The 25,221-nt window shown below is 49.4% G+C and overlaps 1 protein-coding gene across 1 annotated transcript; it reads left to right on the forward strand.

Annotated features, from left to right (window-relative positions):
- The first annotated feature begins 7,305 nt into the window (after window positions 1–7,305).
- On the forward strand, window positions 7,306–21,006 carry LOC118933639 (multidrug resistance-associated protein 1-like). Its single transcript, XM_057487989.1, is given in 6 exon segments — window positions 7,306–7,312; window positions 7,940–8,067; window positions 9,222–9,318; window positions 9,321–9,346; window positions 19,590–19,651; window positions 20,961–21,006. Coding segments are annotated over 6 exon segments (366 nt in total).
- The last annotated feature ends 4,215 nt before the right edge of the window (window positions 21,007–25,221 follow it).

Consider the following 25,221-nt stretch of genomic DNA (forward strand, 5'->3'; position numbering starts at 1 on the left):
CTGAGTTCTGGAGCTTCCTCTCGAGACCTTCTCTGCTCATCACCTCCCAACCCAGTGGATGGCAACTCCATCCTTCCAAGTGCCCATGCCAAAGCCCTCGGTATCCCTTACCCTTCTTTCTGTCTTGTTCCCCTCACCAAGAACGCTAGTAAGTCCTGCTGGCGCCATTTTCAAAATGGAGCCCATCACTCAACTGCGACACTTCTCACTATGCCCACTGCCACCATCCTGGTCTGAGTTGCTGTCGCCTCTCATCTGCATCATGGCCTCCTAACTGGACTCCCTGCCTCTGCCCCGGCCTCTGTGTTCCTCTTGACACAGCAACAGAGGGGTACTTACGTCAGGGATGTCACTGCTGTGGCTCCCGTCTCCTTCAGAGGAAAGGCCACACCTTCAGACTGCCGACAAAGCCTCCATCAGGTGGTGCGCCCCCCGCCCCCCACCTCTATGAGATTGTCTCCTACTGACCTCCTTCCTCTCTTTGCTCCAAACATACTGGCCTCCTCACTGTTCCTTGAACACTGCAGACACATCTCCACCCCAGGGCCTTTGTACTGGCTGTTCCCTCTGCCTGGGATCCTCCTTTCAGATATACACATGACCAGCTCCCTCACTGCCTTCAGGATTTGCTCAAGGTCACCTCATAAACGAGCCCTGCCCTGATCATTTGATAAACTGCTGCCAGTCATCCCAACCATCCCCAGCAAGCCCAGCTGTCCTCATCCTGATCTTTTTGTTTTCCTTTCAACATACTATATAATTTACTTATTTATAAGGCTTATTGCTCTATCTCCTGCACTAGAACATAAACCCCATGAGGGTGGGGAGGGTTTGTTTTATTTACTGTACTTAAAACAGTGACCAGCACAAAGGGCATTCAATAAATATTAATTGAATAAATTCATGAAAGGTATGAGGGTAATGGTCAACGATTCTGGAAACACTACGTGTACAGCGGATGGCAGGAGCCAGGCTCCATTATCCATTAATTGGAGCAGCTCCAAGCTCCATTACCCGGGTGCAGCGCTCCGCGACTCTGGCCGGATAACAACTTCCCCAAAAACACCGAAGAGAAAAAAGGCGTCCGTGCAGAGCGCCATCCCGGCGCGGAAAAGCAGCTCTCCCGGGCGAGGGGATCTGTCTGTGGTGCCTCCCCGTCCCTGAGACCGGATAGCAACTCCGCAAAGGCACCTGCCGCCCTGCTCGCCGCCAGCTCCAGGTCTCCCACGGCGGCAAATAGGTGCCCGCTCGCGCCCAGAGTCCCAGGCCGCCGCGCCAGCTCCCCACGGAACGTGGACCGCACTCCCGGGGTTCGCCTCGCCGCGGCCAGCCGCGACCTGAGGAGCGGGGATGCTGAGGGACCCGCCCCTCCGTCCCGCCGCCCCCCCGCCCATTCCGCGGGCGCGCCTCGCCGGCCAGTACCACCCTCATCGCTGCCGGCCCAGCCCGGTCCGCCCGCGGCGCGCTCCGCCGGGATCCGCGCGCGCGCCGACATGCAGCCCGCAGCCCGACCCGGCGAGGGGCTAAAGAGTGGGCAAAACCCGCTCCGCCCAGACCAGAAAACTGGCCAGCCGCGTCCCGGCCGCCCGCCCAGCGCTAGGGAGGCGGCGGCGGCGGCGAACCTTCCCGGGGGGCGGCAGCGGCGGCAGGAGCGGCCAGCCGGAGAGACACCAGGGGAGAGACGCGACGGCTCAGGGAGAGCGGAGCGGCTCCGACAGCTGCGGCAGCGGAGGCGGGCAGAGAGCGCTCCCATCTACTTGCCGGCCCTGCTCCGGCCGCCCCGGCTGCCCGGCTCCCCCTGACTCCGCCGCTCCCCGGTCCCCTCCGCTACTCACCGTTGCTGCACCGCCGGCTCGTCGGCTTTCCGCCTCCACACCTGGAAAAGTCGTCTGCTCCTCCTGCGGCCGTCCCAATGCTCCAGCCACGTCCTGCGCCTCTTCGCACCGCACCTGGTTTACGACACTCGCGGCTTTACGACACCACGTTCCTCAGACCTAGAGCTGCTCGCTCTACGGCGCGAACCTTGTTGCTAGGGAGAGGACGCTGCAACCAGCACGGAGGGAAACGTTCCCTCAGGTGTAGGGGATGCGAAGGGGGCCGCTGGGAAACTTCAGTGAAAATAATAAAACATACTGAGAAAGGGTGTGTGGGGAGAGAGGGGGAAGGGAATTAAAGGGCATTATGATTAGCACACATAATGGAGGGGTGTCACGGGGAGGGCAATACAGCACAGAGAAGACAAATAGTGACTCCACAGCATCTTACTACAGTGACGGACAGTGACTGCAATGGAGGATGGGGGGACTTGGTAATATGGGTGAATCTAGTGACCACCATGGTGCTCATGTGAATCCTTCATAACACTGAATATCAATGATACCTTAATAAAAAACATTACTGAGAAAAACTAAGGAAGACTTGAATAAATGAACAGAGGTGATGTGTTCACGTATTCGAAGATTCAGTTGGATGACGGTTCTTCCTATAACGGCTGTAGAGTCAACATAATCCCCATCATCATCCCACAAGCACTCCTTCTGGGCTCTGCTGACTTCTTCAAAGGTCAGTGACAAGCCCCACCGACGGGCTACAGCCCATATTGTCTTTTTTAAAAATTTATTTTTATTAAGGTATGATTGATATACACTCTTATGAAGGTTTCACATGAAAAAACAATGTGGTTACTACATGTACCCATATTATCGAGTCCCCACCCATACCCCAAAGTAGTCACTGTCCGTCAGTGTAGTAAGATGCCACAGATCCACTACGTGCCTTCTCTGTGCTACACTGTTCTCCCCGTGATACCCACACCATGTGTACTAAACATAATACCCTTCAATCCCCTTCTCCCTCCCTCCCCACCCGTCCTCCCAACCCCCCTCCCCTTTGATAACCAGTAGTTCTTTGTTGGAGTCTCTGAGTCTGCTGCTATTTTGTTCCTTCAGTTTTGCTTCATTGTTATACTCCACAAATGAGGGAAATCATTTGACATTTGTCTTTCTCCGCCTGGCTCATTTCCCTGAGCATAATGTCCTCCAGCTCCATCCATATTCTTGCAAATTGATACCTTTTTACTTCAAAAAAAGTTTTTATCTCGAAATAATGTCGGACTGCAGAAAAGTTGCAAGAATGATGCCAAGTGTACCAAGTGTACTGAGGCCTGTGTGTCCATTACTGACAGTCACCAATTTTTAACGTTTTGCCATATTTGTTTTATCATTCGTTTCTGTTCTCCATACACACATTTATTTCTTCTGAATCATTTGGGAATAGGAAGCACCCCCCATGCCCTGCATCTCTTCATTCTTCAGTGTATCTTTTCTCAAAACAGGGATATTCTCTTCAGTAGTGATAGTATAGTTATGAAATTCAGAAAATTCAACATGGACATGATAGTTTTAAAAACAGCAACCTCCTGTTTGTATTCCAGTTTTGCCCATTGTCCTACTATTGTCCTTTCTAGCATTTTCCCTCAGGATCCAGGCCAAGGTCCTCCACTACACTGAGTATGTTGTCGCTTACTTTTCTTTAGTCTGAGAGAAACAGACTTTCTGTTTCTTCACTGTGTTTTACGACGTTGACATATTTGAAGCACGTGGGCCAGTTATTCTAGCGCAAGTTCCTCAGCTCAGGCTGTGTCGTGCGTGTTTCCTCGTGATTAGATTCAGGTAATGCACTCTGGCTGGAAAGCTACACAGGGGGTGCTGTGTCTTCTGCGGACTTTACATCTAGCGTCATGTCATGTCCATCTGCCCCTAGTTGATTGGGTTAATTTTGATCTCTGGTCAAAGTATCGTCTGGTTTCTCCACTGCACGGTTGTTTTCCCTATGCAGGAAGAATCTCTCAGGAGGACACGTGAAGAGCGTATACCTACCATACTCATCTTCCCACATGCTCCTCTCGACTTAGCATGGATCTCCATTCTTTTTTAAAGCCACATTTTCCAAGACTTACTCCCATAAGCCCTTGGAACCCAGGAAAGCTTCAGTGTCTCTAAGCTTGTAATACCTCATCTAAACCCATCCCGTTCATACCATAATTTAAGCCTATCTCAAAATGGCTATTTTCCTGTCCTAGTCTAGGTCTAATGTCTTCCTCTTACACTTGTGGGAGCATTTTGTACTTTTCATCTCCCTTTAAAATGTAGATCAGATTTTGTCCTGCCTTGCTCAAAATCCAGAAGTCCTCACAGTGGCCCAGCTTATCTGGCTCCCAACTCCTCTTCCGGCGTCTCTCATCACGTCCGTTGTTCATTCCACAGCAGCCAACCACCGACCACGCATGTTCCTACCTCAGGGCCTCTGCCCCTGCTAATCCCACTGCCTGATTGTTCTTTGTCTCAAACGTTCACTTTTGGCTCTTTACCAAGATGTTGCCTGATCAGAGAGGCCCTCCCTGACCACCCTATTTTACCTGTTTTGCTTTTCCTCCCATCTCTTACTGGCATTATAGTCTGTATTTTTCAGTTTGTTTCTTGCCTGCTTCCTTCCTCTAGAATCTCAGTTCTGTGAAGGCAGGGACTTCTGTTTTGTTCACTGCTGTATCCTTGGCACCTTGAAAAGTATGTGGCCCATCGTGGGCCCCAGTAAGTTGGTTGGTGAATATCGTTGAATCAGTGTTTATTGCATGGGGGCCTTATGCAATGTGCCGAGCTTGCAGGTAGACAGGCTGTAGACCGAGCACTTTTGTTTTTAGGTGACCAGACAGTCGTGACTGCATGTAGGAGGACCTAGTACACTGGTTACAGCCCAGCCTGTGATGGCCCAGAGGGTGGCTCACCCTTCCTAAGCCTTGTCTGTGTTCCAGAGGATATGTGCGGTATCTGGGGACCATGACTGATAGTTCAGGAGCTGGCTGGCTCCCTGAGGCTGAATTTCTTGCAGGGATGCTGGGGGAAAGTTCTGGTGTTGTCCATTGTAAGATGCGTATGTATTTCTCTTCCAGGTCTTGGGAGTTTTGGTGAGGATCGTCTGCTGGGCAGACCTCTTCTGCTCTTTCTGGGAAAGAAGTTGGGGCAATTTCCTGGTCCCAGTGTTTCTGGTCAGCCCAACTCTCTTGGGAATCACCATGGTAAGTAGGAGCTGGCTATCGACGCAACACCAGTGGAGACCAAAAGTAGTGGCTGGCATTTAGAAATGAGAAAATCTCACAGGGAACATCCACAAATTTGGCTTTTTTCCAAATACTCAAAGATCTGACAACATTAGATGCATACTTTTCTAGGGCAGGAATCAACTGGAACTGAGAGGTGACTGCAGCCTTTCAATAGGGCATGTGCCATGCAGTTTGCCACAGTCCCCACCATGCCCTATTGCCCTCCCTGCCAGTGCCATCTTTCGTTGTGTGACTGCACTCTGTTCTCACATTGCCTACCTAGCTCAGTCATTTATATTAAATGCCTGGAACCTAATGAGCTCTTGAGTTATCAGGCTCTCGTGTTAGGGGTAGATGCCAAGCTGATTAGGAAACCACCCTGCCCCGTGAGGGTCTGTAATCTAGTGGGAAATACAGAGAGGGCAACTCCATTATTATGTTCTGAGTACTTATTGTGTGCCTGGCACTGTTCTTGGTGTTTTATGAAAATGAGGAACTAGAATTTATCTCTTCTAAGGACAACCCTGTGAGAAAGGCACTGATTTGTCCCCTTTTTACAGATGAGGAGACTAAGGCACAGAGAGCTTCAGTGTTCTTCCCAAGGTCACACAGCTAAAACATAGCTCAGTAAGCCATTCTCACCCTAGAGGCCATGTGCCAAAAGAGACCCTTTTCCTCTCCAGTCAGATCTTCTCCTCAGAATAATGTTCTTAAAACATAAAATGCATATGGGATTACAAAAGAAAGCAGTCAGACACCCATGTATATATATGAAGATTTTTGTGATGTACTTTTGTATTTGTTTTTGGTTTAATTCCCATGTAGTAAAATTTACTTTTTTTCTTGTACAGTTTCATGACTTTTGATAAACGCATATTGTCATGTAACTACCACGTCCACAATTGAAATACAGAACAATTCTGCCCCAGAAGTTCCTTCTTGCCCTCCTGTAGTCAGCCCCCCTCCTCCCCTGGCAGCCACTGGTCTGTTCTCTGCCTGTCACTTTGCCTTTTCCAGAACTTCATGTGACTGGAGCCATGCAGGCCAGAGTAGTCTGAGCCTGACTTCTGAGCACCTGCAGTTCAGTTGTGGTGGTGTGTGAATCCAAAGGTCTCAATGTATTGGATTGTGTGGTTTCACCACACATTGTTTAACCGTTTCTGAGTTGTAGGACATTGAGTTTAGGAAATCAATTATATTTAAATACAGTTATCAAGACATACAAAAACAAAGCAAAATGTATGTGCTTCTCTGCTAATGCATTTCAAATCAAGATCTAGCAGTAGAAAGGATGCCTCCTTAATTCCCAAATAGTGATAACTGTACCTGTTTGGTATATATTTTCAGATGGGATTTCTAATGGTGACATAGTCCCAGAGACTGCTAATGCCATTGTGTTGAATGCTTTCACTTATCATTGGCGGTGCTAATGAGGGAAAGTGAAGCTGTAATTGTTTCCCAAGTTCATGGACCCCTGGGTTCTGGACCCCAGGTTAAAATTCCCCTTCCTACCAGAAGAGGTTTTGAGCAGGGGTGTGGCATGCCTGGCTCTGCATATTTAAAGCTGACTGTGGCCTCTGCATGCAGAATGGCTCGTTTGGTGGGGTGGAAGCTGGGAGGCCAGTGGGGGGCCCGCAGGATCACCTCAGAGACTGGGACCTGGGTGACTGGGGGTAAACTGAGGATGGGTCTTGGTGGCAAAGCGAATTCGAGTTGCAGATGGTTTAGGTGTGGGAAGTACGGGAGATGGGGGCGCCCAACGGGGATGAGTGAAGAGGATGGATGGATAGGCAGATGATGTGTTTCTGTCTTGACCAGCAGGGGGGTGAGGGGAGGTGCCGCTGGTGACCTTGAGCCCCTCAGGAGTCTGGATCAGGACTAATTTGAGGATCTGCCTCGAGAGGGCGACTCTGCCCATCTAGGAAATGATCATGGTGTTCCGTCTTTCAAGGAAAAGCAGTTTTATTGTTTATTTTCTCTCCCTGATCATTGAGTCACAGGTGAAATGGAAGTAATAGCTCCAGGTGTCAGGAATGAGATAAATTCCAGTCCTCCCTGGCCACTGCCATCATTCTGATGAAGTTCCCTGGAGACAAGATGTGTGACTGGGCAGATTAACCATTTCCTTATCTGCAAAGTGGGGTTGATGATGGCTTCCCACCGAGGGGCCATGGAGGGTGCACTGAGTTTGTGTACGTGAATGCTTCATGCCTGGTGAGGATAACAGGTGCTCAGTAACGGAGAATAGTTATCATTGGGCCCAAAGGGAAATACATACCAGTCATTGTCAGGGCTGGGATTTGAACACACATCTTTCTCAATCAAGGATTGGCCTGCTGCCCATTTTTGTCAATAAAGTTTTATTGGCAGGCGACCATGCCCTTTCACTCACCTATTGTCTTGGGCTGCCTTCACACTATAGTGCAGTGTTGAATAGTTGCAACAGAAACTTTATGGCCCACAAAGTCCAAAATTTATACTCTGCAGTCCATTAAGAAAAAGCGTGCCGATCTGTGTTCCAAACTGAGCTTTGCCCTTGACTTTACCATTCTATCCCAGATCTATACATGGTCTCATTAAATTCCCACAACTCTAGAGGTAGGTGTTTTCATGTCCATTGTGCAGATGAGGTGGTGGAGGCTCAGAGAGGATCTGTGATTTGGCCAGGGTCACCCAGCAAGGAGAGAGCAGAGCTCAGACTGGAGCCAGGTCCTCCCCAGGCTGTTCATGCCCTACTGAGCTGGGGCGGCCCTGCTCCAGCCCCTGGAGTGTGGGGACCACAGGGGACGTGGGGGTCTGGCCATTTCCTGATGACTCCTGTTGTGTGCTTCTTTCTTCCAGCTGCTTGCTACCAGCTTGAGAGGAAGAAGGGAGTCCAGTTCTCAGGGATCATGTTCACTTTCTGGCTTATAGCCCTACAGTGTGCCCTTGCCATCCTGAGATCCAAAATCATGACTGCCTTAGAAAAGGTAAGTGATGGCCTTCCACGTCTTCCCTCAGTAGCCCTTGGGAGAGATGATTCTTCCTTCTGTCTGTGGGAATCATGCGTTGCCATGGGGACCCGGGGATCAGGTAGCACAGGGGCCCAGCTTCCTCCCTGGGGATTTCCATACCCTATCTAGCCTTTGTTCTAGAACCTTCTTTACTCGGGGCTCTGCTTGTCTGTAGCTCCCAGAGGCCCATGTTGGTCCTCCAGGGCAGGAGTCACAGGGCAAATGCACACCACCCTTTGAACCTTTGTGACAGTAAGGTGATTCCGCTCCGAATGTCTTCAGTCTGTGGCAGAGCCGAGCAGGGCGTGGTGTTTGTGGGGCAGCTGCTCCCCTGGGGCCCCAGGCTTGTCCCTGTGTGACCTTGCTGCCATGTGCTGCCCCTAGAAACTGGAAGAGCGTGTATTTCAGATGCTAACCTCTTGTTCCTTGTGATCTCCAAGCTAATCAGGAACTGGCAAAGGAAGGAAAAAGAGCTGAGCATTTATTGAGTATCTTCAGGGTACAGTGTAGACTGTCTGTAAGGCAGCTGACATTTATTGAATTTGTGTTTTCTAAGTGCCAGGCGGGGGACTAAGTTTTTTCTTTTCATGACTAGTCTTAGTGACTTCTCACAATTACTATGACATGGCTTCCCAGCCTCAGCACATGTGGATATTTTGGGCCAGAGACATATTTTCGGAGAGGCTATCCTGTGCTCTGTAGAATGTTTAGGGGTGCATCTGGCCACCACCCACTGGGTGCCAGTAGCACCCTGTCAAGCCATGACAAATAGAAATATGTCCAGACACTACCAGATGCTCCCTAGGATATAAAAATCACCCTTATTGAGAGACACTTTTATAGATGGGGAAACTGAGGCACCGAGAAGTAAGATGATAAAGTCTCATTGCCACTATGAGCAGAGCCAGGCCTTGAACATAACTCTGTTTCACTCCCAGGCCTGGACCTCCTCCCATGCCCTCCCCAAGTGGTGTAGACCACACTGGGGTGTGACTGCCTGTCTGCTCCTGTGTTAAAGGGGAGGAGGGATACGGCAGGAATCCCTGCCACTGGGCCTGAGGCCTGTACCCCGGACTCTGCACATAGCTTCCAGAAAGTGATCTCTTCCTCCATTCTTCCCTCATATAAAGGATTCTGGAGTCGACGTGTTTCGTGATGTCACTTTCTACATTTATTTTTCCCTCGTGCTGATACAACTCGTGTTGTCCTGCTTCTCAGATTAGTCACCCCATTCTCTGAAACCATCAAGGATCCCGTAAGTGTGATCACAGAGATACGTGTGTGAGAGAACTAATACATAGGTCCAGCTCATATTGATTGGATGCTTGTTCTGAGTGGGTTCATTCATATGGGATCTCATTCTGTCTTTCCCAAATGCAGTAGGCAATAACCTCCCCACTTTACAGATGGAAAAACCAAGGCATAGATGTTGCTAGGGGGACTTGAGGAGAGAATCTGATTCATAATTGTAAACTTCTGCGTCTTATAGGCCTGTAGGTTTGCTTACTTGATTGGCATAGTAGCTTTAGAAACTGTTGGGCAAACATTTGAAAATCAGGAAATTTCACATGAAGTTTACCCATCCAGGTTTTCTAGAAAAATGAGAAGTTCTGCCTGCATTAGGGCCATTATCCTACATGGCAGCAGTTGGGCCAGAGCTGAAGAATGTATCCCTAGTTTACCACAGTCCCCACCACTCCCTATTGCATAATACAGTCTTGATTCCAATTCTTTGATGGTATGTGCCTGGCCCTTGAGAGATTTGAGTTTGATACCGGTGGTCTGTTTCGCCAGTTTGAGGGAAATTCTGTATGTACACAAGGGTATCAATGGGCAGGGTGGAGATGGCCACTCTTCCTGCTGGTGGAATAAAAAGGAGTAGTCATTTATCACCCTTGTGATTTATTTGAGCATAATTGTTTATCTCCTGTCTTCCTCCCCTCTTTTTTCCTTTCCTTCCTTCTTTCCTTTTGTCTCTCCCTCCTTCCAACCAGTGGCAAGTGCCAGGCCCAATCTGGGCAGAGGGCTGTAGCAGTGAATTAAGCAGAGTTCTTGCCCACTTGAGGCATATATTGTCATGGGTGGGGTCTGGGGACAGACAGTAATCCAGGACCCAAGTATGCTTGTCAGGTGGTGATGAACACTGAGAAGAAGAAAGCATAAAAGGAAAAGAAAATTATGGTTGGGGTTGTGTGCACTTTTGACAAGAGCAGTCAGGGAAGGCTTCCCCCACCAATCAGGTAAGGTCTCATTGGAGCAGAAACTTAAAGGAGCAAGGGGAGCGAGCTGAGCAAAAACTCAGATGAACAGTCTTCCAGGCAGAGGGGTGGCAAGTGCAAAGGCCCTGGGTTGGGAGCCACAGGGAAGGCCAGCGTGGCTGGAGCAGTGAGAGGCAAGAGAGGGCATCTGAGATGTGGGGACGGTCATCTGTAGGCTGGTAACTGTTCGATTTTATTCTGAGTGGGAGGGAAAGCCTTTTGAGCATTAATATGCTGCTTTGTTCATGGTTAGTCAGCTGTTACTGTGCGAAATTGTAGCAGGAGCAGTTTTCAACTGTCGGGTTTGGCCTGAACCTGAGCAGAAGTCTCAGGCTGCCTCTTTCCTTGATGAAGGATCCGTGAGGCATCGGCGGGAAGGAGGAGGGGCTTAACGCTGGCCAGCTTGTGTTCTAAAAACCCGTGTCCTAGTGTGTGTTCTGAGAGGCCCCATTCTTGGATTTCCCTGCTCAAAGAGGAACTGGGTTGGAGAAATTAACAAAGTGTGTGTTTGTATGTGTGTGTGTGGATGTGTGTGCACATAGGGGGTGTGTGTGCATGTGTGCATGTCTGTGTACATGTGCATATACTGATGTTGATATGTTTGCACATAGATGTGCTCGTGTGCATTGGTGTATTCTCATGTGTATGTGTGTGTGTGTGTGTGTGTGTGCGTGCGTGTGCACGTATGTAAAGTTTAGCAGGGCAGTGACCATGCCTGGGCCACCCGTTGGATCCCAAATGATGCCTGGCACAAAGGAGGGACTCAAATGTCTATGGCTGTGTCTGTTGTTCGTCAGTGTCTGTTGCCCAGGGGTGGGTATGGGGCAGTGGAGTGTCCACATCAGGAAACATTTATTAAATGTCAGACTGTGTTGTGGGGCTGGGACTCATACCAAACAAGTCACACCCACCTGAGCAGTGCAGACCCTGAGCTGCTCTGAGGGTCACCTGAGCTTGTGAGAGGCAGACAGGCTGATGTGCAGATCCCCTGACTCTTCAGGCTCCTCCCTGGGGCCTGAGAAGCAGGCCTTTCAGAGTGGACAGGCCTGGGTGCTTTATGGGGGAGAGAATTTTGGTCCCTTCTGGGGACTGGATCAAATTCCTGCAGCTGCTTTCCTGGGTGCACGGAGGTGGTTCCTAGAGCCACCTTCCTCCTGTTGTGCTCTCTGTGTCCCTGGCCGCCTGGGCCTGAGGCCTGTTCTGCCGGCTGGGGTGGCCCGATGCTCTCAGCTCTGCAGCTGGAGGGTGGGTCACGGTGGCCCAGGGCACCCTGACTCTGCTCCCAGGCTTTCTTCTCATTTTTAGAAATCAAGTCTCACAGAGATTGCTGGGCTGTTAGGCCCTAACTTATACCCTAAATCTGATGGCAGAGGCAGCATTGTGTGATGGGAGAGGAGCTTCATTCTGGAGCTGGGCAGACCCTGGGTGCCTTTATCCCTTCAAGAGACTTTTATTAAGCATCCATCGCATACTGTGCTTGGTTCTGGGGACCCAGCAGTATGTGAAGTAGAGGTGGTTCGTGCCTTGCTGCGGTTATCCATTCTGTAACAAACCACCTTGAATTTAGTTGCATAAAACAACAGTAGTAGTCGATTATTATGTTCCAGAGTCCTGCGTGTTGACTGGGCTCAGTTGGGTGGTTCTCCCTCAGGGTCTCTCCTGCAGTAGCAGTTGGATGGTGTTTAACTTGGTGGACTGGCGGCTTCCTCACCCGTGTGTCTGGTGGTTAACACTGGCCATGGGCTGGAGCCAGCTGGGGTTGACATGTGCTCTCCCCACATGGCCTGGGCTTCCTCACAGCATGGCAGCTGGTCTCTGAGAGCGAGTGGAAGAGAGAGTCATGTGGAAGCTGTATCATCTTTCATGACTCTGTCCCAGAGGTCACACAGTGTCACTTCTGCCACACTCTGTTCGTTAAAGCAATCACAAAAGGCCTCCTGGGGGCAAGTGTTGGAGACACCTCTAGATGGCGGAGTGCTGAAGTCTCCTGTAAGAGAGTTTCCAGGAGAGCAGACAGTGCCAGGCCACCTTTGGAAAACGCAGTCTGCTGCGTGCCCTCGGGAGGCTTCTGGTCTCGCTGGCAAACGGCCGGTCAGCCAGTCAGCAGGCAGTTAACTGGAGCTACAGTCGACCTGAAGTCTGGGAATCAGGAGACTTTTAGATTTGTGACTTGGGGCAAATCCTCCTTTCAGGACCTCAGTGTCCCCTTCTTGAGAATGGGTGGAGGCTCTATTGATGCTCCTGCAGCCCGATCCCCGCCCTGGGACTGAGGCCTGTGACTGGCAGATGAGGGCACTGTCGGGTGCCCTGTCGGCCCGTCTCCCCACCACCCTCGGGGCTCCCATCGCCATGGAGCCTGAAGGATGGGGACAGTCCTGCCCCTGCCGCTCTCCTGTCCTCAGAGCGGGCTGCCAAGCCCGGGGTGCCTGGGGTCAGGCGGCTCCTGGGTGGGAGTCCACAGAGCTGGGCCACTCCCGGCTCCCTGCTGCTGAGTCACCAAACTGGCCATCCTCCCCAGCTGGCCCTGAGCCCATTGCATGGCTCAGATGTCTGTTTCAGCCCTGGGTTCTTGGTGGGGCTGCTCCCCTCCAGGCCCTGGGCTGACTGGGCTTCTGGGAACGACTCATTAAGCCTCACAGAGCTCCTGGAGCTCCTGCCTACCCCTGGCCCTTTATCTTGCTGTCCCTGAGGCTGCTGCTTAGGGTGGTGGGGAGGGGCTTCATTTGCAGTTGTGGGTAGCAAGGGCAGACAAGCGTGGTCACAGGCTAACCCTAACTTCTCAAAGTGGGGTCTGCAGACCAGCATCGGCATCTGCCAGGTGCCTATTAGAAATGCAGAATCTTTGACCTGCTGAGCCCTGCTGAGCCAGTATCATCTGAACAAAATCCGCAGGTGGTTCACAGTTGAAGAGTGTGGGTTTAGCACAGTCAGTAAACACTGCTTAGCTTCTTTGGTGTAAGAGATATTTTCAGTCCTGTCCATAAAGGAGGAATATTTTTCCCCCAACATTTTATTGTGAATATTTCAAACCTACAGAAAAGTTGAAAGAATTACACAGTGAGTGCCCGAGTACCCAACAGCCAGATTCTACAGTGAACATTTTGCTAAATGCCCTTTCATGTGTGTGGGCAGCCAGCCAGCCAGTTTTTTTTATCTGAAGCTGACTTTGAAATACATTAGTGTCCTTCACCCAGACACATGGCTGTGCACATCATTAGCCGGAGCCCAGTACCTGTTTTTTTTTTTTTCCTTAAGGTACATCCTACATAGTGAAATTTCTGAATCTTAAGTTACTATTTGATGACTTTTGATAAATGAGTTCTTAAACCCGTATCAAGATAGAATGTTGTTAGGACCCCAGAAAGTTCCCTCCTGTTCCTTCATGGTCAGTTTCTACTCCACACCCCCCAGAGGCCACTGCTGAGCTTAGACTGTTCATGATAGCATCATAAACACCATTTTCTTTATGCTTTTGGTCATTTGTAATTCAGTGTTATGCCAGGGGCTCTGCTAGGCTCTGAGTACCTAGAAATGAAAGCCTGACTCTGAGGGAAGGAAAAGGGGCAGCAGGCAATTAAACGATCAGTTGCAGGATGGACAGTGGGGGCCCAAGGCAGGAAAGAGCAAGGGGCTGTGGAGGCCTGACGAGGGGCCCTTAATTCAGCCTTATGCAGCAGGGCCAGCACCCAGGACAGGGGATGCCTGAGTCAAAGAAATGAGAGGCTGCTACCAGGCTAATAAGGTTGAAGGCTGGAGGGTGGACAGAAGGTGCTCCTGGGGGAGGAGCCAGGATGTGCAAAGGTCCAGTGGTGTGATGGAACATGTGGGTGTCTGGGAATTGCATGGAATTCTGCTTGGATGGGTGGGAGGGGACATAGAGCACAGCAGGAAAGATCAAGGGTAAAATTGTATGTTACCCTAAGAATTTGGAATTTTGACCTGATGGAAGATTTTTCAGTAGGCCAGTAACACATTCAGGTTATGTATTTTGGGGGATGCCTCTGGATGACAAGAGGAGGACTCATGAGACATGGGGAGGCTGGTGGCACCTGAGAAGCCCTTGCAGGAGCTCAGACAGGTTGAGAAGAAAGCTTAGCTGGATGGTGACCCTGTGTGCACTGGAATATTGAAGACCAGGGAAAGACAGTGGGCAAGTTCATTGGAAAAGGGCAGCATGCATGTGGTCTGTGCTATAATAGAAGAAATCGTGGTCTTGAGTAGGGAGGTGATTTGTACAGCTGGTTAGGTACCTGGTAGACCCAGTGAAAACCTGTAGTGTTATGAGGTGTACCGAACAGTCTCTTTTTACTGGACATTCAGATTGTTCCAGGAAATAACTATGATAGCATCCCAGTATGCTGTATTTATTTATTAACTTATTTAATCCCCCAAGCAACCCAGCAAGGCAGGATTGTGTTTCCCTCCATTTTACAGATGAGGACACTGAGGGTCCAAGTGCTGAAGCATTTTGTCTAAGTTCACAAGGCTGGATCAGGAGCCCTTCCACTGGGTTTGCACACCTGACCGTGCATTGGCATCCCCTGTAGGGCTTGTTAAAACACAGATCGCTGGGCCCCACCCCCAGAGCCTGTGAGTCTGAGGTCTGGGTGGGGTCCATGCACTTTCCTTCCTGACACATTCCCAGGCACTCTCGGATGCCGGTGGTGGGGGCCACATTTGAGAACTGCTCTAAGCTGTACCCTGCTTCTCACACCCCTTACTAGCTGGGTATTTAGGCAATGCAGAGTGGGAGTAAGTGGCAGAAAATTGCACCACAGAATCAAAGCCAGAAAAGCTGAGTGGGGACCCAGAGAATGTCTGACAAAAAGGCCAGAAAGCTGAAAGACCCAGGCATGGTCTGCAAACTGCCCTGTGGGAGGTAATGGACGACCACTCAGGGAACCAGGGCCTGGAGCTGTGGTGCCAACTTGGTTTAAGCCACATGGTTTCTGGCCAGCTCACTGGCGCCAGATAATGATGCCAAGGAATGCCGCTCTCCTTTTGCATAATCAGACTTTCTCCGACCATCGGCCAGGGGCCGTCTGGGTTCTTCTCATTTCTAAATGTATGGGGGACCAGTTAATAAGCTTCCTTGATCTGAGGGGGGAGTTACTCATTCCAGTCCCAGGGGCCAGGAAACCCTGCGCTGGCAGTTGGGACTTTGGTGCTTAATGAGTTATGTCAGAATGTTCTACTAGTTCCACTTGAATGAAATGCTGCCTGCATCCTCATCCAGAGGCCACCCCTACTTTTCTCTCCTTTTAAAAATTGCCAGTTCTTTGTGACTGCAGAACTCCAGTATCTGTTATGAAGTAAGCCTTTCATGTCCTATAGGGACTCCCAGAAACCACCTGCCATGCTGGTATCTCCTCCCCTGTGCTGGTGGTGGGGACCCTGTGTGGGCCTGAAGTGACTTCCCATAGTCTGAAAATCTGGGTTGAGATCCAGAGGAAGAGGGCTGGGAATCTGACAAAGCTCTCGGAGCATGTGTATTAGAAAACTGTGAAATGTCTGTGTTCGTTGTCCATCCTTACTGCATCTGCGGGGTGAGTTCTCACAGCGGCTGGGGTGTTCACTAGCCCAGGTGAGGATTCTTTTCCCTCTGGGCTGTCGTTTCTTATGGTCTCAGGAGTACAATTCCATCTGTGTGCAGTTGGCTGTAAAGGGAGTGAATCCACCTTCAGTGATGCAGTGGACAGGCTCTTGCCTGGTTGTGAACGAATGTCGGGATTTTTGAGACCCCTGTGTCTATGTGCCTAACAACAGCCTTGCTGTTTGCACCGTGCCTCTGTGCATTTGGGAAAGGGGGACAGCCCCTCTCTGAGTGCATGAACTTGAGAAAGGCCCTGATTCCTTCAACGGATGCAGCCCCTTGCAGGCATGGGACTTGGGGGTCTTGGTGAGCTGGGCACCAGCTGCGTTACAGCCCCCACTTGCCCCCTCGGGTGGGCACATTTGTACAAGATATAACTTGCACACTTCTATTCTGTGTTGACACCAAGACTGAAAGAAGGCTGGGTTTGGAGGCAAAAGGCTTGTTTGAGCTCTAATTTCACACCCTGACAATCATTGTCTTAGGCTGCTGTGTGGTCTCATGTACGCAGGAGTCAGCCAGCTTTTCTGTACAGGGCCAGGTAGTAACTATTTTAGGCTGTGTAGACCATGTGGTCTCTGTCATATCTGTTCATTTCTGCAATTATAGCTCAAAAGAAGACATAACTGATAAATGAGTGGGCATCATCGTGTCCCAATAAAACTTTATTGACAAACAACTAATCCTGATGTAAAGCTGTAAAGCATCTGATACAGTACTCAGTGTGTCACAGCTTTGTAAAAAATGGAGGACTTTGTTATTGTTTTTACTATTAATACTAATACTACTACTACCATTTCTTGCGTTTTGTGCTCTGTGCCAGGTACTGTTATAAGTACTTCAGGTGCTTTATCTCATTTAATCTCATCACCACCAAGTAACTTGGCCAAGGTCTAACAGCTGGGAAGGGGCCGAGCTGGGATTCAAGTCCTCCTCCTGAACAACTTGCTGCATGTTGCTTCACACATAGGGAGTCCCTTCCCCAGAGGCCTGGGCCCCCTTCCGTCTGTGCCCCCCAGGTTTTTCCTTTGGTGCAGCTCTCACCACTTGCATGTTGATTTGCTTACTGTGCATCTCCTCCCCTGCTCCGGGGGGGAGCTGCAAGGGGTGGGGACCTCACTGTCTGGTACGTGGGTCTGTTCCCAGCCCTTGGCTACTTCCTGGCGTCTAAGCAGGTCTTCCCTAAATATTTGCTCACGAAATAAATGAGTCATTGCCAGCTGGGCCTCACCTCTTCCCCCTTCTCCACCAGCACTGTAGCTTTTCACAGTGGGGAGGAATTGGGCTGCCATTGAAGTGCATTTGCGATTCCCTGACACCCCACTCCCTTCCAGAAGAATAAAACAGCCTGCAGAGCAAATAGCACCTCCTCCTCCACGGACAATGTTGCCACATTAGGTTACAGATGGTCCAGCTTACAGCACAGCCCCAGGGACTCAATTTCACTTGTCTCTCCCTGAAGTCCTGTGAGGTAGGCTGAGCATTAGGACTGACTTCCCATTTCCCTGTTGTGAAAACTGAGACTTGGAGGCAAAGCGACTGCCCCAGCTCGTTCAGCTAGAAATGGTAGAGCTGTGGGGTTCGAACCCAGTCTGGCTGCAAAGTCTGAATTTACTGTGCTTTGGTTTGTTCTGGAATTTGGGTCTGTGGGCCTGCTGCATCTGATCTACCTTATTGAAAATAAACTGATGCTGGCGTCCCACCCAAGAGATACTGTCCTAGTTGGTCTGGGGAGGGGGGACCCTGGTCACCTGTGTTTAACAGGCTCCCCGGATGATTTTCGGGCAGCTGGTGCTGGGACCCTCCCCATGCCTGGGGTCCTCAGAGTGGAGCCTGGAGGTTCTCAGCCCAGGATGTGCATGTGAATCACTGGGGAAGCTCTTCATTCAGCATCTTATGATGAGAACTTGCACACATGTACACATTAGGTAGCAGAGTATAATAAACGGCCATAGGTTCCCCTGCATTGCATCTGAGCATTTCAGTATGTATCTCTGAAAGATGAGGAGTTTAAAATTTTTTATTAACTTTTTATTTGAAGTAATTTGACTCACAAAAAGTTACTAAAATAGAATTTCTCTATACCCTTATCTATCCAATTATTTCCAGTGATAGGTAATATCTGAAAGATAAGGATTTTAAACAATACAACTGTGATACCGTTATCTGGCCTAAAAGCCATAATAATTCTTAATATCAAGTAATCCACTGTGTTGTCAAATGCCACATTCTCTTCCTTCTTCATTTATCGCTGGACCATTTCTATGGAGAGACACTTCCCTCACCTCTCTGGTCACTGTGTGGTGTAGTTCATTTAGAAAAGGGGGGGGAAATTCTCGTTTTCTGTTTTCTAAATGCCTTGGTTAACTAGCATCGTTTCATCAGTGATGTTTTCCTTTTTTTCCAGTATCAATGTGAACTTACATAGTTTAAACAACGTTATGCATTTCAGTTCCATTCTATTTATTATCCTTATTGCAGCTTAAATTGTCCCTTTTTGGGCTGGTGGAGCCACGTCTAATTGCTTGAGGCCTTTTTACAACTCTGCTCGTCTTCAGTTTCCTTGGTGTTGGGTATGACAAGGTGCTGTAAGCTTATCCTATACATTTCCTGTCCAGCCCCTTTGCCAGGGAAACTCCAGGAGTTAAAAACAAACACAAAAAACTCAATGCCCTGGTCCCACTCTTAGCCAGCTTAATCAGAATGTCTGGGGGTTGGAACCCAGATAAGGTGTCTTTTTAGAGCATTCCTAGCCTGGATGGAGAACCACTTGGGTAGAATATATGTTCTCCTTGGGCTTTCCAGTGAGTTATCTCTGAAAAATGAGGGAACATTGAGTACTGTCCTCAGCTAAAGATCCCATCACTGCCTGGAGACCCCCTTCAGGAAAGCCTGTATTTCAGAATTTAATCCTGAATGTGTCCGCATTGAAAAACAACCCTTGTGTGCAGTCCTTGAGGCTCCTCACTGATGTCCCTTTCCTCGTCTGTATGTTGCTGAATGGAGCTCATCTTTGCTTGTGAGAAAGAAGGGCTTTGAAAGTTTGCTTAGAATCTGTTGATGATTTCCCATTGCCTTGAGGATGAAGACCAAAATTCCGTACATGGCCTCCAGTATAGACTGTGCACCGTCTCTGGTGTAGACCTCTCAGGCCTCCGGTTGGTTCCTGGAGTAGCCTATGCTCCTCTCTACCACAGGGCCTTTGCACACACCTCTCCCCTTTTGTTAGTTATCCTCTACTCACCCGTCAGACCCCAGCTGGAGCCTCTTCCTCAGGGACACCCTCCCTGACTCCCGTCAGCTAGGTCAGCCCCCATCCTCTCATCAGCTCTTACTGTGGGCCGCATAAGGTATCAGTGATCTCAGTGGTGGTGTTGACCTACGTTCAGGGCCTGATCCTCATCACAGACTTGGTCTAGTGTTTGGTGACGGGATCGTTTGAGGAATGTCTCTGGAGCCTGTTGGATGCTCACATGCTGTCTCCAACACTTCCATCTGTAAGACCCTGGGCAACTCATTTTACTCTTCTGCTCTTCATTTTCTTTAACTACAAAATGAAAATGATGCTTTTATCTGCTGTGCAGGGTAGTTAAGAAGATTAATTTACATAAAAGATGATCGTTCATTGCCCTTTTTCTCTCCACTAGAATACTTGCCTGGAATCTGGTGCCTCCTTCCTGTCCAGGATCACTTTCTGGTGGATCACAGGGTAAGGCCTGGCCCCCATTCGTCGGGTGGGGTTGTGGGCCACAAGTGCACGGCTCGGACCCCCACCCACAATCTCCTTCCCTCCTGCTTCCAGACAGTGTTGTGTCCTGAGTGTGCCTGCCCTGGTCTCAGAGACACAGACCCCATACCCACATTCATGGACCTGAGTTACATCAGCCATAAATGGCTTGAACCTCTGGACAGCTTTGCCTGGGGCAGCTGTAAGCTGCACGCTCTTGGCTTCACTTCTGATTAGGGTATTTTTATGTTAGGTGTAATTAATATTGTAATGGATCAACAACCAAAAACACAGGCAACTGCTGTCGATGATATGATACACTCATACAATATGATATGATATGATATGATATGATATAGTCCTCCCCTTTTACATATTTTTTTCCTGCACATTGTCAGCATCTTATGGGAGATTATTTGAATTCTCTCCCCCTGCTGATAAGCAGCATTCCTTGTCCTTAAACACTTGTTACAAACACCTTTTTGAAAACTTACATTTCATATTTAATTTTCAAATTACTATTAAAGAGCATCCCTGGGACACCTGGTGTAATTTAAATATGGACTGCAGTAATTTAAATATCCATGCTAATATTTCTGATTTTGATAATTGTGCTCTGATTTATAAAAGAGCAGGTCCTATGTTTAGGGGCATACACACTAATATTTAGAAGTAAAGTCATGTAGATTTGCAGCCTACTGTGAAATGGTCCAGAGGAGAAATATGTTCACATGTGTGTGTGTTTATAGATAGAGAATGATACAGCAAACATGGCAAAATGCTAACATAGTGAACTATGTGAAAGGTAAGCAGAAATTCTTTGTACAATTCATGTGGTCTCTTTGTTAAGTTTGACATTTCAAAATAACAGGATGAAATCTTAGGCTTACGTTTTATTGTGAAAGTGTTCAGACACACAGAAACACTAGTCTAATAAACTTCAGTAAACTCATCCCCCAAACTTAACTATTGCTAAATGCTTCGCCACATTCGCCTTTTTAAAAAAAGTCTTTATAAGTAAATTAGAACCATCCTAAATATTCGGTATGCATTTCTAAAAAATGAGGCTGTTTTTCTTGGGTGACGTAACAGAATCAGCAATGATGATGTAACGAGCCAGATGTCATCCACACTGAGATTTCCCCCCTGGCAAGGCGGCCGTAGGTTGCAGGAGCTGCCGCGGCGAGGAGGGTGGGCCGGCCCGGTGGGGGTGGGCACCGAGGGCCATCATCTCCATCCCCACCCCTGCTCCCCGGCTCGCATCACCTGCCCCCTTGTGTTCTGGCCCCAGGTTGATGGTCTGGGGCTACGGCCAGCCCCTGGAGGTCACTGAATAAGGAGGACACGTCAGACAAATTGTGCCCGTTTTGGTAAAGAACTGGAAGAGGGAATATGCCAAGTCCAGAAAGTAAGTGCAAGCCCTCTGGTCGCAGGGATAGCCGTGCAATCTCTAGGATGAGCCAGTCACCTCCTTCCTGCCACCGGGCCCCCGAATGGTGGTCATGTCACCTCTAGCTTCATGGTCCTGGACGAGCTGCTTCACTCCTCTGAGCCACGGTTTGCTTATCTACAAAATGGGCAGAGTCTGACATGTAGCTAAGCCAATTTGCATAGGAAAGAAGAGGGACACGGATCTGCCAAGTGGGCAATTGATTCTATTTGCCATGACCCTTGGTGAGGGGGTGCCTGGGGTGGGCGACCCTGCCTCCCCAGCGGGGCTCATTTCCCTGCCCCTCTCCGAGCCTCTGGCCTCCAGAGTGTTCTTGCTGTTTAAAGTATTTTGGTTCAATGCACCAAGCTAACAACTTCCTGGTGTTTAGCCAAAGAAGCCCCCAATTTTTATTTTAAATTGACTTTATTTATTAGAGCAGTTTTAGGTTCACAAGCAAAATTGAGCAGAAGGTACAGAGATTTCCCATGTACCCCCTTTCTCCACACATACACAGCCTCCCCCGTGACCAGGGTGCCCCTCCAGAGTGATATTTGTTAGAGTCGGTGAACATACATTATCATCACCCTGAGTGGCTATTTTGAGACTCCCAGAGTTCCCAAAACCTTCAGTACTTAGGCTTATGAATCTCTCTGGGGTTCCCTAGTATAACGGTCAGCTTTTCTTTATTTCACAACACTGCATGTAGATGTCTGTCTGGAAGTGGAGTTAGCCTCTAGGCTGAGGTAATTTTAGGCAGGCTTTTCACCTACGTGAGTGCCTGGTGGGATCTTTCTTGGGGACTGAGGTTGTCAGCAGGAAAGGTCTGGCTCAGTCAATCAAGAACGCGATTTTGGCAAAACAACCCCTGGCCTTGGGAGACCTCTGTTTTTGAGAAAGAGAAAGCACTTGAAAAACAACCAAAAACTGGAGGAAAGGGTAGAGGATGATCTTGAATCATTTGCATTTGTAAGCAACACGTTTCAGACCCTGTCTGGGCTGTAGTTTCACAGGAGGGCCTTGGCGTTGGGAGGTGCTGCCACTCCCGTTGTGGTTTCCAAAACTGTTCCTTCTAAGGCAAGGGAGACTGTGCATTAAGTTTGTAAATGCCGTTTTCTGCTTGTAGATCAGGTCTGCCCTTCTGATGTTATATTAGGTATTGTGGGTCAAAGACCATGCTCAGAGTACATCCAGAAAATGTAGAAATTTAACTGAGCCAACACTTTTTTAAAGTTTGAGATTTTTGCCTTCACTAAAATATCAAAGACCTTATTTAACAAATGACGTGCAAAGCCAGCAGTAGCTTCTCATTGCTGTGTGGATGGTTCAGGCCCCTGCCGGCTGCTCTCTCAGCCCTACGCTGGTTACCATGAGATTCTTGCCCTTCTTGTAAGGGTGGCCTCACCTCTTTTCAAAATCCTTGGCTCCAGGCCTTGTTCATCTAATTCCTTCTATCTGTCTCTTCCCACTGGACCTGTTCCCTCATCCTGCAGGTCTCTGTCTCAGCTTCAATGTCATCTCCTCCAGGAAGCCCTCATGATAGTGCCTCACACAGCCTTGTGAAGTTGTGTTTGCTGGTATTTTCTCTCACAAGGCTCCTTAATAGTGGGGCTGTCCCCAGTGCCTGGCCCAGAGCACATGTCCAGTTCATTAGTGGGTGAGTGATCTGTGGGCACCTTTGCCCATATCGACATCTGGTCCCATCAGCAAGTCCCTTTTCCTTCCCAGCCTCCAGCTTCCGCATCCTTCTCTGTTCCCCAGCTCTGGGCAGTTCCCTCCTGACTCAGACTTTCCTCTTCCAGCTCTCCTTCCCCTCCCAGCCAAACTATTCGGATGCTCTGCTTTCTTCCTCTCCCCTCCGGGAGTGCCTTCCTCTCTTGCAGGCCTCCTGCTCACTGGGTAGTTTTCTTTCCTGACTCAGCCTTAGCTCATCCCTTCCACTGTTCCTGACTTCCACCCCAGCCAGAGCCGTCCTCCTCTCTGCTTGCCCAAGACTGTCTCCCTGGTTCTCTGGCAGCCCATCTCCTGGCCACCAGAAATAGCCCTGGGTCAGCGGCAGCCCACACAGGCCCAGAACCAGGGTCCAGCTCAGGAAGGGGTGTGTGAGTGCAGTTGGGGAGGGTGAGCCGCTCACTCTCTGCCTGGCCTCCTTTCCCTCCTTGCCTAGAAGGCATCTGTGTGCCAAGATAAACCATACTAAAAATCCCAGCCAGAAACCCAGCTTCTAGGGAAGTCAGGCAAGTGAAACGGACAACATGAGAAACAGAAATAATCCTCTGTGGTTGGTGAAACAATATACTCCACCCCACCTGCGACAAAGACAGCCATGTCGTGATCCCCAGAACCCACGAATGGGTCACCTTACCTGGCAAAGGGACTTGGCAGGTGTGATTAAGTGAAGGATTTTGAGATGGGGAGGCTCTTCTGGATTATTTGGGTGGGCTGGTGTGACCGCCAGAGTCTTCATAAGAAGGAAACAGGTGGTCAGAGAGAGAGTGAGAGATGCTATGCCGCTGGCTTTGAAGATGGAGGAAGGGGCCACATGCCTGGGAATGTAGGCACCTTCTGGAAGCTGGAAAGGGCAAGGGAACTGATTTTTCCCTAGAGCTCCAGAAGGTGCACAGCCCTGTGGGCCCACTTTAGACTTCTGAACATGAGAACTACAAGGTAATAAATCTGTGTCGTTCTAAGTCACTGAGTCAGTGGTCACTTGTTACCGCAGTCCTAGGTAGTTGGGCAGCTTCGTGCGGAGTTTAGGTTTTATCCTGGATGCAAGGGGAAGCCATCTGTGGAGTTAACAGAGGAGGATGATGCTCTTTAGGGGAAGTCAAGCACTGGCTGCTGTATGAGGAATTGGTTGTTGGGGGACAAGTGTGGGAGGAAATGGGGACCCTGGTGATGGTCGCTTGCATAGGTCAGAGGCCACACTGACACCAAGGATGTACAGATGACTGCACATCCCGGGGTGGAATGGACACATGCCTGATCTGCCCTGGGGAGCGGAAAGGAGAGTGTCCAGGAGATCCCCATGTTCCTGCTCCTTCCTGGGGGGGTGCAGAAGGGGAAGGACTTGGCCGTGCACAGAGCAGTGTGCACAGTCGGGGATGGGGACAGAGGAGCGAACCAAGGTGGGTTGGAAGGTTGTAGACTCCAGGAGGGAGTTCTGGTGGTCCAGAAGGTCGTACATGGCATAGATGTGATGAGTGAGAGTCCCCTGAAATTGAATGCCATTCAGTGTACTTGGGCCGTGAGAGAATTTTGTAAATTGTGCATGTTAGGATTGGGTGGGGCTGAAGCTTGGTGTGTGTTGTAGTGGCAGAGCCCACACTTGGCCATTGAGGGTCCTGCTTGGACTGCAGTTTGGGAGATGGGAGCTGGGGGATATATCTGTTGCTGAATACCAGATTTCCCCAGACCTAGCAGCTTAAGATAACAGCAGACATTTACTGTCTCCACAGGTTCTCTGGGTCAGGGGTCCAGCAGTAGCCTCACTGGCTGGTTCTGGCTCAGGGTCTCATGGGGGTGCGGTCAGATGTTGGCCGGGGCTGCAGTCATCTTTTAAGGCTGGAGTATCTGCTTCCAGCAGCACGTGGTTGGCAATTGGTGTTTGTGATTGGCAATGTCTCCCCATGGGGGGTTCCCTAGAGGGCTCACTGAGTGTCCTCATGATGATGTGGCTCTCGGGTTTACCCACAGTGGATGATCCAAGAAAGGGCAAGACAAGCCACCATATTTACTCAGAAATGGCATTTACTCTGTCATTTTGGCAATATCTTATTCCATAAGGGAGGGGACTCCACAGGGCATGTATGAGGGTTCTGCTTTATCCACATCCTTGCCAACACCTGTTATCATCTGACTTTGTGATTATAACCATCCTACTGGGTGTGAAGTAATATCTCACTGCGGTTTTGGTTTGCAGTTCCCTGATGACTAAGGATGTTAAGCAACATTTTATGGCTGTTTGCCTATCTTCTTGCCCCTTTTTAAATTGGTTTTTTTTTTTTAATTGTAAGAGCTCTTTGTATCCTCTGGTTACAAGGCCCTTGGCGGATTTTTGATTTGCAGATATTTTATCCCATTCTTTGGGGTGTCCTTTCACTTTCTTGCTAGTATCTTTTGA

Source organism: Manis pentadactyla, chromosome 10 (genome assembly GCF_030020395.1).
Source record: "Manis pentadactyla isolate mManPen7 chromosome 10, mManPen7.hap1, whole genome shotgun sequence".
Lineage (NCBI taxonomy): Eukaryota > Metazoa > Chordata > Mammalia > Pholidota > Manidae > Manis > Manis pentadactyla.